The following is a 16708-nucleotide window of genomic DNA, read 5'->3' on the forward strand; positions in this document are numbered from 1 at the left end:
ACCCATTGAAAGAAGAATTCCGAAGCAGGTAGATTCCTCAAAGAACAGTTTTATTGGATACATCATATTGGCACAACTGGTGAAAATCATCTCTGAAAGTTCCCGCAGTTTTTACCTAATTAAAAAAGTGAAAGTTCCCCCTTTCCCCAAATTATCAGTCACGCTGTCCAATCGAGAGGCTGGCCAGTTGCTTGGGTATTGCTCTCTTCCTCTCTGTCAGGCACCTATTAGAATGACCTTGGTTCCCACAGGAAAACTTTTTACCTTTTGCTTAAGGTAAAGGTAAATGTTCCCCTCGCACATCTGTGCTAGTTGTTCCCAACTCTAGGGAGCAGTGCTCATCTCAGTTTCTAAGCCAAAGAGCCAGTGCTGTCCAAAGACGTCTCCGTAGTCATGTGGGCGGCATCACTAAATACCGAAGGCGCACAGAACGCTGTTACCTTCCCACCAAAGATGGTCCCTATTTTTCTACTTGCACTTTTATATGCTTTTCAATTGCTAGGTTGGCAGAAACTGGGACAAGTAACAGGAGCTCACTCTGTTATGCAGCACTAGGGATTCGAACCACCGAACTGCTGACCTTTCTGATCGACTTTATTAAAGATAAAGGTATCTTCAATATTGATACACCTGAACACACTAAAGCCTATAAAGCTGCTACAGGACATCTCAATGATGGTCAGGCTATTCCTTTATAGATTGAGCAATTCTTTCAATATATAAAGCCACCTAACTACAAGCAATTCACTGTGGCATCCAACATTAAGGAAAGAGCTGAGGTGGTGCAGTGGTTAGAGTGCAGCACTGCAGGCTACTTCAACTGACTGCCAGCAGTTCGGCAGTTCAAATCTCACCAGTTCAAGGTTGACTCAGCCTTCCATCCTTCCGAGGTGAGTAAAATGAGGACTCGAGATTGTTGAGTGCAATATGCTGACTGTAAACCACTTGAAGAGGGCTGTAAAGCACTATGAAGTGGTATTTAAGTCTAAGGCAGTGGTTCCCAAAGTGAGCTGTACCGCCCCCTGGGGGCGGTGGGATGACTTAGGGGGGCACTAAGAGGCAAGAGGGGTAGCAGGGAGGTGCTAAGAGGCAAGGAAGTGGCAAGGAAGTAGGAGTTCTGGAGGTGGCCCCCTCGCAGGGCGCAAAACTCTATCTGGAATGACAGGGCCATAGAAAGGGATAGTGTGTTGTGTGTAAATAACAAGCCCCAGAAAGGCCATCCAGCCTCCAGCGAGGGCCTCATACCAGCGATAGGGAAGAAAACGGAGAAATGCATACCAATGGGTGCATTTAAAAGCAAAGCAGAGAAGCCAACTCATTTCTTTCCCAAGGCTTCTTCTCCCCGCTTGGGAGCTCCTCTCGAAATCCTTACCCACAAAGCAAGGGCTTTGCCTGGCTATTCCATTTTGTGCCCCTCCTCCCTGATTTATTTGTTTTTTAAAAAACCCGGATTGAAAAAAGCAATCCAGGGTCGCCGTAGGAGCCGAGCTTCCTTCGGCGAGTTGAGGCACGAAAGCCCGAGCGTATCGGCCTCCCGTCTGCTTTGCAGCCCAGAAGTGGGAGAACGGAGAGGCGGGTTCCTAAGCCCAGAGAGAAGAGTGCCCTGCCAATCATAAATACAGCAGGGAAGCTGAGGAGGCAGATGGGAAATACATGTGGGGGGGGGAGGAATCCGTCGTACCCGCAAGGGAGTTTTGCATGACAATAAATGGAATGGTTTCATTGGAAGTCGGGAAGAAATGGGCCATTTCAATATTTAAGGATTAAATCTAGAAATCAGGGGTTCTAGTTTTGGGTACCACAAGTTCCCCCTGTGGCTTGTGCAGACAAAGAGAGGATCAGAGTCTTGAGCTTTTCCTCTGCCTGTAACCAGGTTTTTAAAAAAAGGATACTCGGACTTCCGGGGGAGGGTTTTGCTGCCGTCGGCAGCTTAACAAAGCTGCCCTCAGAGTTCTGGTTCGTATATCTATTTAAGATCTTAGATATCTCTTTTTTCAGGCAAGAAAAAAGTAGGGAGGGACACAGCTAGTTAGAATCCTCTTTGTAGTTCGCAGCTCTTTTTTTTTGGCTGCGAACGAAAGAGAAGGATCAATGTAAGCTGAGTCACTTACTCCGGCCAGATCTTCTCAGCTGTTTTTTTCAGCTCAAGGCGAGTTACACCCCCCCCCTCAGGACAAGCCTTTGTAATTAACTCATTTAAGATCAATCCGAGCAGAGACCATACCCGTGAACCCTTTTTTCTCTCTATTTAAAATACCAGCTTCAATTTTATAAAAGACTCCTTTGTTTAATTTTTTTTTTTAATGGCGATTTTATAGCTTCCGCATTTGCTATAACGATATATCTTCAACTTCCTGGCACAGAATTAAGGAAATAACTTTTTACAAACCAATTAGCCCGGTTCCCTCGAAGATTTCTTTTTATCAATTGCCAAAAGTTTATTGAAACTACCTTATCTCAAATCAACGTGAGCAGAGACTCTGTTTGCTTTCTTTTTATAATGGCACTGAAATCGAAGCACCCCAGACGTTCTCTTACATCTCAGGCATTTGTTACAAAGCCGCAGCTCTTACCTTCCACGCCCCCTACTGGAGATTTGTTAACAAAAGAATTTCTTTTTGAGACTCTCAAAGAATTTAGAGAGGAGATGAAGCAACTTGTTACAGATTTATGTGACAAGCTTGATACCAAGATTGCTCAAACAAGGGAGGATATGACAAGAGTCATAACTGTATTGACAGATTATGTTGCTGGAATGGAAGATAAGCTGGAGCTCCTGGAGGAAGCCAACTCCAACCTGACATCTAAAATTGAAGTGCTACAACAGGAAGTTGAGAACGCAGAAAAACAACTCGTTATGACAAATTATAAAAAGATGGAGCTTGCTTTAAGAGTTAGGGGATTACGTGAAAATGAACGGGAGAATTTGAAACAGACTTTTTCAGAGGCTTTCAGTCATTTGGTGGGAAGTCCGGGACTTAACTTTGATTGGCAGATCCAAAAAATTTATCGCCAGAATTCGTGGGCGGCAAAACAGAGACAGCTTCCGAGAGACATAATTATATATTTCACTACAAGAGAATCCAGAAATGCGATACTACAAGAGTTTTATAATACCAGGCTGCGAATTGATGGACAGGACTTGATTGTTTTCAAAGAAATACCACCCCAAATGTTAAGAGCTAGGAGAGACTATGCTTTTCTAACTAAAGAACTCAGAAACCGGCAGATACAGTATAGATGGGATGTGCCATTTGGTATTATAGTTACATTTGATGACCAAAAATATCGTCTTAACTCTGTTTGGGAAGCCCGAGATTTTTATTATGAGACCCTAAAGGCGGGACACCTTGAATCACCTGGACTTGGAGAAAGACAAAGAGAAGGAGAAGAGAAACAACAAAATACACAATTACAAGACAGGAAGTATCACTTTCCCCTTCCGGAAAAGCAGAAGACCAGAGAACAAGGATCTAGCCGTGCTCCCAGACGAATTGAAAATAAAGTGGATCGTAGCAACATCTACAGGGCGGGGCATAACCTTTTCCTAGGGGGTCACAGCAACACTTGTAATAACAACACAAATAATTCATACACCATTCGAAAGCCCATCAAAAACTGAGTTTATTGACACGATTTAATAGTCAGTATGACCACCATTAGCCCTTCGAACAGCATTCAAACGAGGTGGATAAGAACACAACAAATCTTCAAACAGTTCCGTTCGATTTTCCAGATTTTTCAACACAGTTTCCAAATTCATTCTCAAAGTTTCAACCGAAACAAATTTAACATTTAATAGCTCATTCAATTCAGTTTTTTATGGGCTTTAAAATGAGGTGTCGCGGAAGTTGTAAACTGCTGTCGATCTTGCTGTGACCCCCTAGGAAAAGGTTATGCCCCGCCCTCTGGAAAATCTGGAAAATCGAACGGAACTGTTTGAAGATTTGTTGTGTTCTTATCCACCTCGTTTGAATGCTGTTCGAAGGGCTAATGGTGGTCATACTGACTATTAAATCGTGTCAATAAACTCAGTTTTTGATGGGCTTTCGAATGGTGTATGAATTATTTGTGTTGTTATTACAAGTGTTGCTGTGACCCCCTAGGAAAAGGTTATGCCCCGCCCTGTATGAACATCAGCCATTGATTAAGGAGATATTCATGAAACCTTTATAAACATCTTGCTATATTAAATAGCCTTAAAATGATATAACTTCTTTGCAAGGAAATTATACTAAATTAACTGATTTAAAATATTGGCTTAATTCTCAACTTGAACAATACTCTGTGACTTTTGTTTTGCATAAAATGGTATAGTTGTATACGGATGAAGAGACATTAATGCTGAAAGAACTGATGCTGATCTCCTTGGAAAATATATTGTATGGGACTTAAAAAAAAAAAGACGATGGATAATTCTGAACTTTTATATAAATTACTAATGAATTATTTTCCAGGGTGAGGAGGGCGGAGAGCTTGGTGTTTCTGGATCGTGGTTCAGGTTGGAGGGAGTTGGGAGGTGTGGTGTAGACGGGAGGGTAGTGGAGGTTGAATTAGAGTTTATTTTGAGATAGAAAGTAAATTGATTTTTGTATAAACTGTTATTTGATTATAATGCCTGGAAGGATACACCCAGGGAGTCTGTAGGAAGGCGGAGCATATATGAGAGGAGTACGGATGAAAATAAAATATATGTATGTGTATGTATATGTATATGTGTGTGTATATACATATATATGTGTATATGTATGTATATGGACACGGATAGAGGCAGGACGAGAAGAGTTGGAAAAGGAAACCGAGAGAAGAATTTGAGATGTGTTTACAAAAGGGACAAATTAAAGGTTTGGAATCAGACAGATATTTAGATAAAGAAATAAGGCCCCTAGCTAGAGAAGAATTCTATCTGGTTAACTTATTTGGTTTCAATACAGTTTGAAATCCTGCAAGCAATTAACTAACTGAGATTAGGAATGACGTACATTGTTCAAGTCTTAACAATGATGGGAAGCTGAGCTCAAAGTAAAGAGTTTATTGATTTTTCCTTTTTTTATTTTATTATTTCCTTCTTTTTTCCTTTTTTTTTTTTCCATCTCTCAATTTTCAATGTATTTGGTTTTAATATACTCTAGACTGTGTTTGATAAAAAGCTAAGCCGGGTATGGGATCTGGGAAGTCTGAAGGGGGGTAGGGAGGGGGGAAACATAGTTTCAATTTTCAAAACAACAAGAATGCACTTGTATACTGTTGCTCTTTTCCTTTCTTTTTTTTCTTTTTTCTTTTCTTTTCTTTCAATTTTAGTATAAAATACAAATCGAATATACTAATGAATAGCAGAAATACATCGAAGTGAGGAGTAGAGGGAAAGAAGAGGGAGGAGTAGAGAGGGAGTGAGAGGGGAATGGTAGGAGGGTGAGATGGAGGGAGGGGGAGAAAGGAACGTTAGAGGGGGAGGGAAAGTAGAGGAGGGGATTGCGGAAGGGGAGAAATGAAAGTTGGAGGGGGAGAAAGAAAGGGTGTGTGGAGGGTTGAAGTGTTATGTTGGTTTTGTATTTTGGAATATAAGAAGAGTTGTGTTTATTGTTTCTTTAATTGCACAGTATATAAGTGATTGTATAAATTGAAAATGAAAATGAAATAAAACATATATTGATTAAAAAAAAAGGATACTCCAGGTCCCACATCCTGGAGTTCGGCCTACAGTTTGGGAAATAGCTCGTTTCCACTTCCTTTGAAAAGACATTTTTTTCTGGTATCACTTCATCAAGCCCATCCATCACATTATGAATTTACCGAACAGTGAAGTAGTTACTAAATTTTACTGAGTTTACTAAGTTACTAGTTACTAAGGTTCTTGATAAATGACTATCAGACTTTGAAAACCTGCTATCACTGGATCATGTTCAACAATTTTGTTGAATTAACATTAACTAAAAAGGTTTTGAAATTGGATTTTGAATAAATGTGCAATTAATTGTCACAGTTTTGAATTTTACTGTTACTATCTTCCTTCCATCGTGCAAACCGCCCAGTCATATGACCACCCCCCAGCCACGCCCACCAAGCCACGCCCACAGAACTGGTAGTAAAAAATTGAATTCCACCACTGGGGGGGGGGGCACTGAAGATTAGTTTGTAGCACCAAGGGGGCGTTGGACTGAAAAAGTTTGGGAACCACTGGTCTACGGGCTATTGTTAAAGTATAGCAGCAAAAAGCTAAGGAACCTCTGCTTTAAAGCTGGTCAAATAGGGATTTTTCCAAAGTTTTGTTTATGGATGTCCCCTCTTTTAGGTGAGTGTCACGCAGGCACCATCATCCAAATAGAAACAGGGCAGAAGGGTGTCTCCAACCAAGGAAGGGTCTGAGAATGTGTGGAGCAGAGCTGCAGTCTTGGCATCAAAAAAGCTCACTTGTCCCCCTTCGCAGTTGAGAGAGACGCGGATCCTCGTGGGCTCCTCACTCAGCACCAGTTCCGAGCGTGCTGAGGGAGAGGAGATCATGTATTTCCCTCTCAATTTCCTAACCTGCCAGCGCCTGGTCTGCCCATCAACATTTATTACATTTGGTTGCTTTTTGGCAACCCCTACGCCCCATCCTGCTGTATCTCCTACTGTAACTTCCCAGAAATATCTCCCTGTTGAGAACCTCTGACAGCCCAGGACGTAAGGATTATATACAAATCTTATGGGGTCTGGGACAAGATATATTGCTTTAGCTGGTTTATGTCCTTTGACGCGTTTTTGATCGTCGGAGATGTCCAGGCGGTCAAGATGGGCTGTGTCTGGATCCAGAATTACATTCACTGAAAGTGGGAAGGGAAGGAAGAAGAACAAGAGCTTCAGCTGCAGACCTGGGTTATCGTGACCAAGATATCAACCTTGCAGCCTCCTCTCTGAGTTCGGTTTCTAATCACTCCCTCCAGGAATGGAAGATTCACTGCTTATTTAAACAGCACCTAAGCATTCCCTAGTTTTTTTCCAACCCCTTTATAGTGCTTCATCCCCTTCTAGCATCCTTGCACAATTCTTCTTAGCTTCCTTCTTGCAGGTGAGAAGAATTGGGAGTGAAGAGTGATTGGCTTTGCCTTCAGCTAATTCCTGGGAGGACCAAAGTGGGAACAGAAACTGGAGTTTTAATCCAGAGACCAGGCGGACAAGATGCTGCCATGTTTCAATTCTGAACTGGCAGAGTCACAGGGATAGCACCCAGAGGTAACTTGGGGCCTATGATGGAATGTGAGGAAGTTCTACCCTTTTCCCTATGACAGACCTGTCAAACTGGCGGCCCGTGGGCCGGATACGTCATGTGGAGGCCACTCACACTACGGCTCCGCAAAGGCAAAAAAATGTCGACGTACATCACATGACGGGATCAAGTTTGAAACCCACGCTCTACCAGCATCAGGATATCACAAGCATGTACAAAAAGGGGAGTGGGGAATCTTGCATAGGAAACCTCTACTTTCATCAGTTTTGATGGCCCTCAAGATGGAGACAACCCTAGTGTTCCAACTTTGCTATTTGCTTTGACCCAAAGGACCTACCGTGTTTTTCGGAGTATAAGACGCACAGGAGTATAAGATGCACCAAGGTTTTGAAGAGGCAATTTTTTTAAAAAAAATAGGTAGGTAGATAGAGGGATAGAGAGGGAGAGCACGAGAAAGAAATACAGTAGGTAGGGAGAGAGAGAGAGTAGGTAGGTAGGTAGATAAAGGGAGAGAGAGAGAGAGAGAGAGACAGAGACAGAGACAGAGAGACAGAGAGACAGAGAGAGAGAAATACAGTAGATAGGTAGGGAGAGAGAGTGTGTGTAGTTAGGTAGGTAGGTAGGTAGGTAGGTAGGTAGGTAGGTAGGTAGGTAGAGGGATAGAGAGAGAGAAATAGAAAGAGATAGAGAGAGACAGAAATACAGTAGATAGGTAGGGAGAGAGAGAGAGTAGGTAGGTATGTAAGAAGATAGAGGGGGAGCGAGAAATACAGTAGATAGGTAGGGAGAGAGAGAGAGTAGGTAGGTAGGTAGATGTTTCCATGTGTATTTATCCATGTGCTGGAGAAGGAAATCGCTGTCAATCTGCAGCACCTAAGACTTTGTTTCTGCTAGCACAGCACTTAATCAATGTAATTCTCATCAATCAGTTAAAGAGCTTTCCAAAAGGAAAAAAAAACAATTTTTGCACTCTGCAAACCTCCAAAAAATGGCTCGTTTTTCGCAAAAACGGGCCTGTTTTTTGTCAAAAATATTGCATGCATAGCCTTATGCATGCTTTCAGAGTGCTGCTGGGGGCTGGGGTAGGGGCAAAAAATGCTCTTTCTTTTTGCTCATTTCTGCCCGCCCCAGCCCCCAGGAGCTCTCTGAAAGCCTCCATAAGAGGATGCACGGCCATTTTGGTGAAGGGGCGGGGCTTTGGGAGGCAAAAAATGCTGTATTCAGTGTATAAGACGCACCCAGATTTTCAGCCTCTTGTTTGAGGGGAAAAAGGTGTGTCTTATACTGCGAAAATACAGTAACTTCTCTGCTCCCAAAGACCTGGTCTGTCACCAACTTATAATCAGACAGAAAAAACAAGGGGACTCTAAACATTCTTTTCAATACCAGCCCAAATTTTCCCATTTGTCCAGATATTCCATTCTACACCAAGATTGACTTCAATTATCTAGGTCCGTGATGGCACGCATGCCACAGGTGGCACGCAGAGCCATTTCTGAGGGCACATGAGACGTTGTCCTGTCAGCAACGCCTCGTGTGTTTCCCTGCCCTGAGAGCATGGAGCAGGGGGGCATTAAATTATAGGGGTGGGAATGTGGGCGGGTGCAATAGTGTGGGCGCGCAGGCTTTTTCCACCCAAGGCGAAAAAGGTTTGCCATCACTGATCTAGGTTATGTTTATTGGATCTTCATAATCTTTAAGGCAGTGGTCTCCAACCATGGCAACTTTAAGACTTGTGGACTTCAACTCCCAGAGTTCCTCAGCCAGCAAAGCAAAGCTGGCTGAGGAACTCTGGGAGTTGAAGTCCACAGGTCTTAAAGTTGCCAAGGTTGGAGACCATTGCTTTAAGGTATCTAATCTTATACTTTTTTCATTGCCACTGTATTATATTTCTCTTTGAGTTACTGGCATCAGAGCTTAAAACAGCAAGCGACTGAGATTCTTTTAAATTCTTATAATATTTACCTTTCTGTAGATGAAGTCCACTTTTCAGAGTATCTGGGGAAGAAAAGGGAAGGATTCAGTATCTCATCACTGGAATTAGAGCAACTGAAGGACCTCCCTACAAATAACTTGATTTCCTTTGCTTGGACTCAAATAAGGAAATAAGAAATAACTATATATATATATGACTATATATCCGTGATGGCGAACCTATGGCACGCGTGCTACCGTATCAGCGGATACGCAAGCCATTGCCCAAGCTCGGCTCCAGCATGTATGCGCATGATGACCAGCTGATTTTTGGCTGGCCTAGTCATTCTGCCTTTCCCTTCCCAGGAGTCTCCACGCGATGCACAGAGGCTCTGGGAGGGCATTTTCAGCCTCCGGAGAGTCTCCGGGGGTTGGGGGGAGGCTGTTTTCGCCCTCCCCAGTCTCCAAGAAAATTGTGCGCACATGCGCTGGGCATTGGGGGGGAAGGTCACGCACACATGTACAGGAGGCTCAGCGCAGGGGGGCATTAAATTATTGATGTGGGTATGGGAGCGCGTGCAAGCATGCACGAGCCACACAATAGCGCACATGCTTTTGGCACCCAAGGCGAAAAAGGTTTGCCATCACTGCATACATATAGCAATAGCAGTAGACTTATATACCGCTTCATAGGGCTTTCAGCCCTCTCTAAGCGGTTTACAGAGAGTCAGCATATTGCCCCCAACAATCTGGGTCCTCATTTTACCCACCTCGGAAGGATGGAAGGCTGAGTCAACCCTGAGCCGGTGAGATTTGAACCGCTGACCTGCTGATCTAGCAGTAGCCTGCAGTGCTGCATTTAACCACTGCGCCACCTTGGCTCGAGAACCCCATCCACCATCTTTAATAATAGGCAGCCTGTTTGTAAGTACAAGTTCTGACTTAAAGGAAATTCAAGTTAAAGATTGTTTTAGGGCACAGAACTTGTTCTTAACCTGGGGACTGAGATGTCACCATTGGCTGAATGAGTCACAGTTGGGTTTAAGTGCACCTATTCCATGAGCCGTGTTTTATGCAATTGGTTTGGCTTGCTCAATAAATTAATGCAAACTATATTTCATCTTATGGAAAACATTGTGAAGTCAAATATTTTTCTCTCTACTTTTTTGGAATCCCTGATTGCCAAGAAAAGTTTCATGAGAGATCATTTAAACTGGAGCCTTTTTTTTTCTTTTTAGAAACCTGAGATATTGGAACACTGCTATCATGTTTCCCCTAGTCCGTCTTTTCATTAAACTAGACATGCCCATTGATTCTTAGGGTGTTAACTTCCTTAATCTGAACTGTATAAAATTTGTATTTGTATTTGGTTTGGGGTCTTTGCTCCTTCAGCTGCTGAGACCCTTTTGATGAAGTACTTCAATAAAAGCTCCTTGAACCACATCTCCAATCTGGTTCTGATTGGCATCTGCGCCAGACTAAACCCAATTAGCATACAACAGAGGAAGCAAGTAAATTGGTCCAAGGATCGTCAGGCAGGATCTGGACGCCCCTCCGCAGCGATTCCTCCTGGCTGACTCCTACCTGGTACTCCAGGAAAGCCTCCTCTGCAGGGATCACCGAGTGGTCCTTGTGCTCTTTGGATCGGTCGCAGACCACGCAGATGAGGGTCTGGTGTTTCTTACAAAAGAGCTTGAGGGGCTCCCGGTGCTTCGGGCAAAAGCTCCCTCCTTCCTCGCCCCAACTCCCCCCGCATCGCTTGGCCACTTCCACCATCCGCGCCAGCTGCCTGTTGGGGAGGAGGCTGCGGGGCGCGAAGCTCTGTCTGCACTGGGGGCAGGAAGCCTCCGACTCCGACGCCCCCCAACTGCGAGTCAGGCAGCCCCGGCAGAAGTTGTGGCCGCACTTCGGGACGAGCACGGGATCCTGGAAAAAGTCCAGGCAAATGGAGCAGGTGGCTTCTTCCAGCAAATCCTGCAAGGACCCTTCGGCCGCCATCAGAAGGAAAAAGAATGTTAAGTTTCGTTTCTTTTCCTGCGAATCAGGTGACCGCCTTTGAGCTCTGCCCAGGAGAGACCTCCGGATGAATTGTTGTTGCTATTGCGGTTAGTTTCAGTAACTTCTTAAAGGAAAAAGATAGTATTTTGAAAAGAACAAATTGGAGAGAAGCAAGCCTTCCCAAAACGGATCCCCGATCAATTATTATTGGCCCATTCAAGTCGTTAAAAGGGGGGGGGTTAAAAATGGGGAGAAGCAAATATTATTGGGAGGGACCCCCCAATAGATTACGAATCCAAATATCCTGCTAGAGGGAAAGATATTGAAATCACCTGGGGAGAAAGAAACATCCATGGGACGGATTCACCATCAATTATTATGCAGACAGCCGCTTGTTAAATGGGAAAATGCTTTTTTTAATTAAAAAAAATAGCAGGAAGAAGGAAACATTTATGGGACAGACTGAAGTAAAGTTGGCATGGAAGAAATTGGGAGAAACAATTAGTAGCCTCAGGCCAACTTAGGACAGGGGGATCCATTGGGGGTGGGGGGAATCTGGTGGGTGGAGGACATTTTATAAGCCCTTTGTTCAAGGGCTTTGGGGGGAGACTTGGTCACTGGGACATGGACACTCCCAAGCCCCTTTCTTCATCTTGCTGTTGTTCCCAGTTGTCCCCAGTTCGGGTCTGAGCCAGGTCCCGAATCCAATGGACGCCAGACACGATGTGCAGGTTTTCTGATTGCTTTTTATTGGAGTCCTCCAAGGGAAAGGGTTCCTGGTCAAAAGGCCAAGAACCAAAAACAAAGGATTAACTGAGCTTCATACATTTTCACTAAAGGAGAAGGTGGGGACAAAGTGAAATAATAAGAAATATCCTCTAATAAACATTTTAGCAATAATTCTACAATTTGTTCTCTTGGTCTCTATCTGTCCCTATTCCTAAGCCTTGGCTAATGAATGCCCCAGGAGTTACCTAATACAGCCATCTCTATTCCTAACTTTTAGCTGAGGTCTGCAAGTTGTCTAATACTTGTTAATTTTATCAACTTTCTAACTACCCATAATTGCTACAAGCTTTACACATTCATGTTTCTTGTTGATAAGCATTCTTTGTTCTTGCTAGACTGACAAACACGCACCTCAATTACAGTCTTCCTGATTTACTTTCAAGTGTGTGCCATGACCTTGTTTTAGCAGCCAGCCCATCATTGCCATTTCGGAGGTGGCACCTCATTAATGGAATGTCCTCTCCAGAGACCCTCAGTTGGCACCAAAGGTGGCTTCATTTTGGCACCAGTTGAAGACCTCTCTGCCTTCTGTGTTGGAAAGAAGGAAGGAAGGAAGGAAGGAAGGAAGGAAGGAAGGAAGGAAGGAAGGAAGGAGGAAGGAAGGAAGGAGCCACTGATATGACTGAGGCTACTATGGTAGTAACTAAACAGATTTAGGGTCTGGAAACTATAGAGTCCTAATTTCAATAACATTCAAGAGCAATGGGGAAGCCTTAGTAACCATTTGACTAACTTAATGTGAGATATTAAAACCCAATTTTTATGCTCACAATTCAAAAGACAAGTCTGGTTCACAATTCAGAAGTTTTTATTGCAAAAAAATTGAAAATTGAAAATTGGTTACAAGCGCGGCCTCCCAGAATTCTTCCCAATGGCTTGAATACTAGGAGCTCAAAGACAGATTTCAAGTAATACAATTAATATGTTTCTACTCATCATACATGATGCCTAAGAAGAAGCCCTCCCCATTTCCAAAATCATTCATTAATTCGCATTTCAAGAGGACTGCGTGACTTTTCCTGCTGACCCCTTTTTTCCTTATCTGTGCTTCTTTTGTTATTTCAATTTAGGCGGAGGATGTTACCATCTCACCAATTGGTGTTCTTGTCTGTATTTCAATGTCAAAGGAATTTTAGCAAGTCATCCTCTATTGACTTTACTGCTTATATTTGTGCTTCAAATTTACAATCAAGAAAAACAGCGCCAAGAGTCTCACCCTTTTGTGTTACATTTTACACTTTATATGAAAGAGTAACTTATTTTTTATTTTTATTTATTTCCTCCATTAACAACTGCAGTGATTCACTTAACAACCGTGACAAGAAAGATCTTCATGGAGGCGCTACCTGCAAAAGGGTCACTGGGGTTCTGGTTCCCCCAGGCCCCTTTTCCAACCCTCCAGGCTCCTTCCCCTGACTCAGTCCATTCCTTGTGGCTCCCACTCCACTCTGCTCCCTTTGCTCAGGCACCTCCAGTTGCCCTGCTCGGCTGGACTCTGCCGTCTTCCAGCCGGTCCCCTCCGGAGTCTCCTCTCAGCAGGCGGATCACACAGTTGGGTTGTGGTCAGACAGTCAATCGGCCTTTCTTCCTCTTCCTCCTCTCTGTCACCTGCTTCTCTTGCTGGTCTCTCCTGCAACTGCCTCTGCTCCTTCCTTGATTCCCCTGCCTGCCTCCTTTTCTCTCCATCTCTCTCCTTCCTCCTCCTTTCCTCACACACTTTTCCCTACCTTTCCCCACCCTCCTTTCTCCCCTTTTCCTCAACCTGTCCTCATGCGTCGCTTCCCACTCTCACTTGGTGGGGTGGAGGCCAGGTGAGCCTGGAGGCCCCACTTCCCTTCTCTGCCCCCAAAGAGACTCACCTCTCCCTCTCTCTCTATCCCCTGCTCTCCTCCTCTTTCCTGCCAAAACCTCATTTTCATTCCTTTCTTCCACCATGATTCAGTTAAAATGGGGCAAAGCTCACTTAACAGCTGTCTCACTTGGTAGCAGAAATTTGGGGCTCAATTGTAAATCCAGGACTACCTGTATTAGGTATGTTCCTTAGGATTCCACATTTGCTCCTTTGCCAACAGAAACTCTTCAATCTTCAGTTGTTGAGTTGCTTTGAGGTGTTCCAGAGATCTGTTCTCAGCATTCAAAGCCACCATATCAGAGTTTTCCTCTTATTTATTATGTGTATCCTGCTTTTATTATTTTTACAAATAACTCAGTGACAAACCTCTCATTTTCCCAACAACCTCTGAGGTGGGTTGGACTGAGAGAGAATGACTGGGTCAGTTACCAACTGGCTTTCATGACTCAGGCAGGACTTGAACTCAGAGTCTTCCTCTTCCTAGCCTGGTGCCTTAACCACTAGACCAAACTGCATCTGATGCCCATCTCAATATTGAAGCCAGTTTTGGGTTGCCTCAGATTGTTAACACTTGGTGGCTACCTGGAGGGATCTCCCTGCAGTTTCCTTGGTTAAGATTCAGGAGTGGATTTCCATTGCCAACTTCCTAGGCCTGAGTGAGAGTGAAGGGTCCAAGGTCACCCAACTGGCCTTGTACCTAAGGGAGGATTAGAACTCATGCCTTCTACCTTGATTTCTTAACCACCACACTAGATTGGCTTCTTCTTTAACTCAAGTTACTTTTGGTTATTCAATAAAAGGCAGAGTGGCTTAAAGTAAGAAGGAAAAAAAGTGTTATTCTCAAAGAATGTATTTATTTAATAATGTATTTCATTTTAACAATTCTATTAACAATCCTTTTTTACTTTTGGCTTGAGCCAGGTGACACATTTAAGGCACATAGCACTTACATTTGCTATCTTGATAACAGATGGTATGTTTTATTTTTTTCTGTTTTCTGCGCATCTTCAGTTTCTATGTATTGCACTGAATACATTTATGGGCATAAAATTGCAAAAGAAGGAACTACAATCCATGAGACATGTATAAAATTACGATCAGTAGTCCCACTGTTGTAGATAACTTACATAAGTATAAAAGACAGAAAAAATACAAGGATTTGTTTAAAAACAATAATCCTGTGAGCTTATATTATTATTTGCTGAAGCCCTAAAATGGTTTATTGGATTATGATAATTATATGTAAAAAGGGGGAAGGAAAGAAAAAAAGAAGGGAAAGATTACAGAATATCCCGAGTTATGGGTACCTACACAATCATTGATTGAAATCAACGTTAAAGAAACAAACATGATCCATAAATGGGATGGAGATTTGCAACAGACATATAAAATCATAGCAATAGCAGTAGACTTATATACCGCTTCATAGGCCTTTCAGGCCTCTCTAAGCGGTTTACAGAGAGTCAGCATATTGCCCCCAACAATCTGGGTCCTCATTTTACCCACCTCAGAAGGATGGAAGGCTGAGTCAACCCTGAGCCGGTGGGATTTGAACCGCTGAACTGCTGATCTAGCAGTAGCCTGCAGTGCTGCATTTAACCACTGCGCCACCTTGGCTCTATCCAAATCATGATTGACAGGCTTAGCTCTAAGGTACCTTTAATACTAAAACACCTGAACACATGATGCTAACGCGTTTAAAGCTCCTAGGATACCTTGTGTTTTTTTTATCCAGACAAATAGAAATGATGATCAGGTTATTCCTTTATAGACTGATTGACAGATCAGGGTGCATAGAACAACAAAGGAAGCTGAAGTAGCAAAAGGCTGAGGAATCTCTGTTTTAAAGGCTTTCAGAGATCACCGCTTGGCAAATAGGGATTCTTCCAAGGTTTTGTCTATGGTTCTCCCTTCTTTTAGGGGAGTGTCACACAGGTGTCTTCATACAAAAAGAAACAGGGCCGAAGAGTCTCCCCAACCAAGGAAGCCTCTGAGAATGTATGGAGCAGAGTTGCTGTGCTGGCATCAAAGAAGCTCACTTGTCCCCCTTCGCAGTTGAGAGAGACACGGATCCTCTTGGGCTCCTCACTCAGGACCTGGTCAGAGTATAGTGATGGAGAGAAGATCGTGTATTTCCCTCTCCATTTCCCAATCTGCCAGTGCCTGGTCTCCTCATCAACATTTGTTAAGTTCAGTGGCTGGTTGGCAACCCCTATAGCCCATCCTTCTCTATCTCCTACCATAACTTCCCAGAAATGTCGCCCTGATGAGAACCTCTGACATCCAAGGACATAAGGGTAATGTAAAAATCTGTTGCGATCTGAGACAGGATGTTTTCCTGTAACTGGCTTAACTCCTCTGACACTTTTTTGATCTTCAGAGACATCAAGGCGGTCAGGATTGGCTGTTTCTGGATCCAGGGTTACATTCACTGTAAGGGGGAAGGGAAGGGAGGAAGAACAAGAGCTTCAGCTGAAGGCCTAGTTTGTCTTTACCCCAAAAAGTTTAACCTTCTTGTGTGAATGGGGTTCAGCCTCCAAACACCCCCTCCAGGACTGAAAGACTCATTGTTTTCTTAAAGAACACCTAAGCCATTGCCTGGTCAAGAGTTCTCCAACTTAAAGTAAGACTTGTGGATTTCAACTAACAGAATCCCGCAATGTGGCTGCTAGTCTCCAGGTCCCCTCTGCTCCCTTTCCTCCAAGAACTCCCCCACTATGTTTTTTCCATCCTCTGTTAACTTCCGGGCTGTTCAGTGCCCCTCTGGCCTTCTTGTTCCATTCACTTAAGTTGCCTTCGCCATCTTCCAGTCCAGCTGCCACTAAGCTGCACATCTTTAGGATCCATTGACTACCTGTACCGCTCTTAACTCCTCCACTCAGCTCTTCATCTCTTGGCTCCACTGATCAATCCCCCTGGTCTCTAGTCTCCCATGGGGCCTCCCCTCT

The 16708-nt window shown here is 43.6% G+C and overlaps 2 protein-coding genes and 1 pseudogene across 5 annotated transcripts in view; all 3 read right to left on the bottom strand.

Annotated features, from left to right (window-relative positions):
* Positions 1–6144: 6144 nt before the first annotated feature.
* The window catches only part of LOC106545924 (E3 ubiquitin-protein ligase TRIM11-like), a 103121-nt gene continuing 92557 nt past the window's right edge, over positions 6145–16708 (bottom strand). Inside the window, exons 6-7 of the mRNA XM_087711686.1 lie at positions 9173–9205; positions 6145–6803 (exon numbers count right to left, since the gene is read on the bottom strand). Coding sequence (XP_087567812.1) covers positions 6289–6803; positions 9173–9205 — 548 coding nt within the window. The 3' untranslated portion in view covers positions 6145–6288. The remainder of the gene's footprint in view (positions 6804–9172; positions 9206–16708) is intronic.
* Positions 10610–11119, bottom strand: LOC148047708 (zinc finger protein RFP pseudogene; annotated as a pseudogene).
* LOC148047709 (E3 ubiquitin-protein ligase TRIM39-like) overlaps positions 14607–16708 on the bottom strand; it is a 57050-nt gene continuing 54948 nt past the window's right edge. For all 4 annotated transcript variants that reach the window (XM_087711691.1, XM_087711689.1, XM_087711690.1 and 1 more), the window contains one exon: positions 14607–16191. In XM_087711691.1, coding sequence (XP_087567817.1) covers positions 15677–16191 — 515 coding nt within the window. In that variant the 3' untranslated portion in view covers positions 14607–15676. The remainder of the gene's footprint in view (positions 16192–16708) is intronic.

This window comes from Thamnophis sirtalis, unplaced genomic scaffold (assembly GCF_051295495.1).
Source record: "Thamnophis sirtalis isolate CommonGarterSnake01/CBP01778 unplaced genomic scaffold, rThaSir2_p1.2 scaffold_3, whole genome shotgun sequence".
In the NCBI taxonomy this organism is placed as follows: Eukaryota; Metazoa; Chordata; class Lepidosauria; order Squamata; family Natricidae; genus Thamnophis; species Thamnophis sirtalis.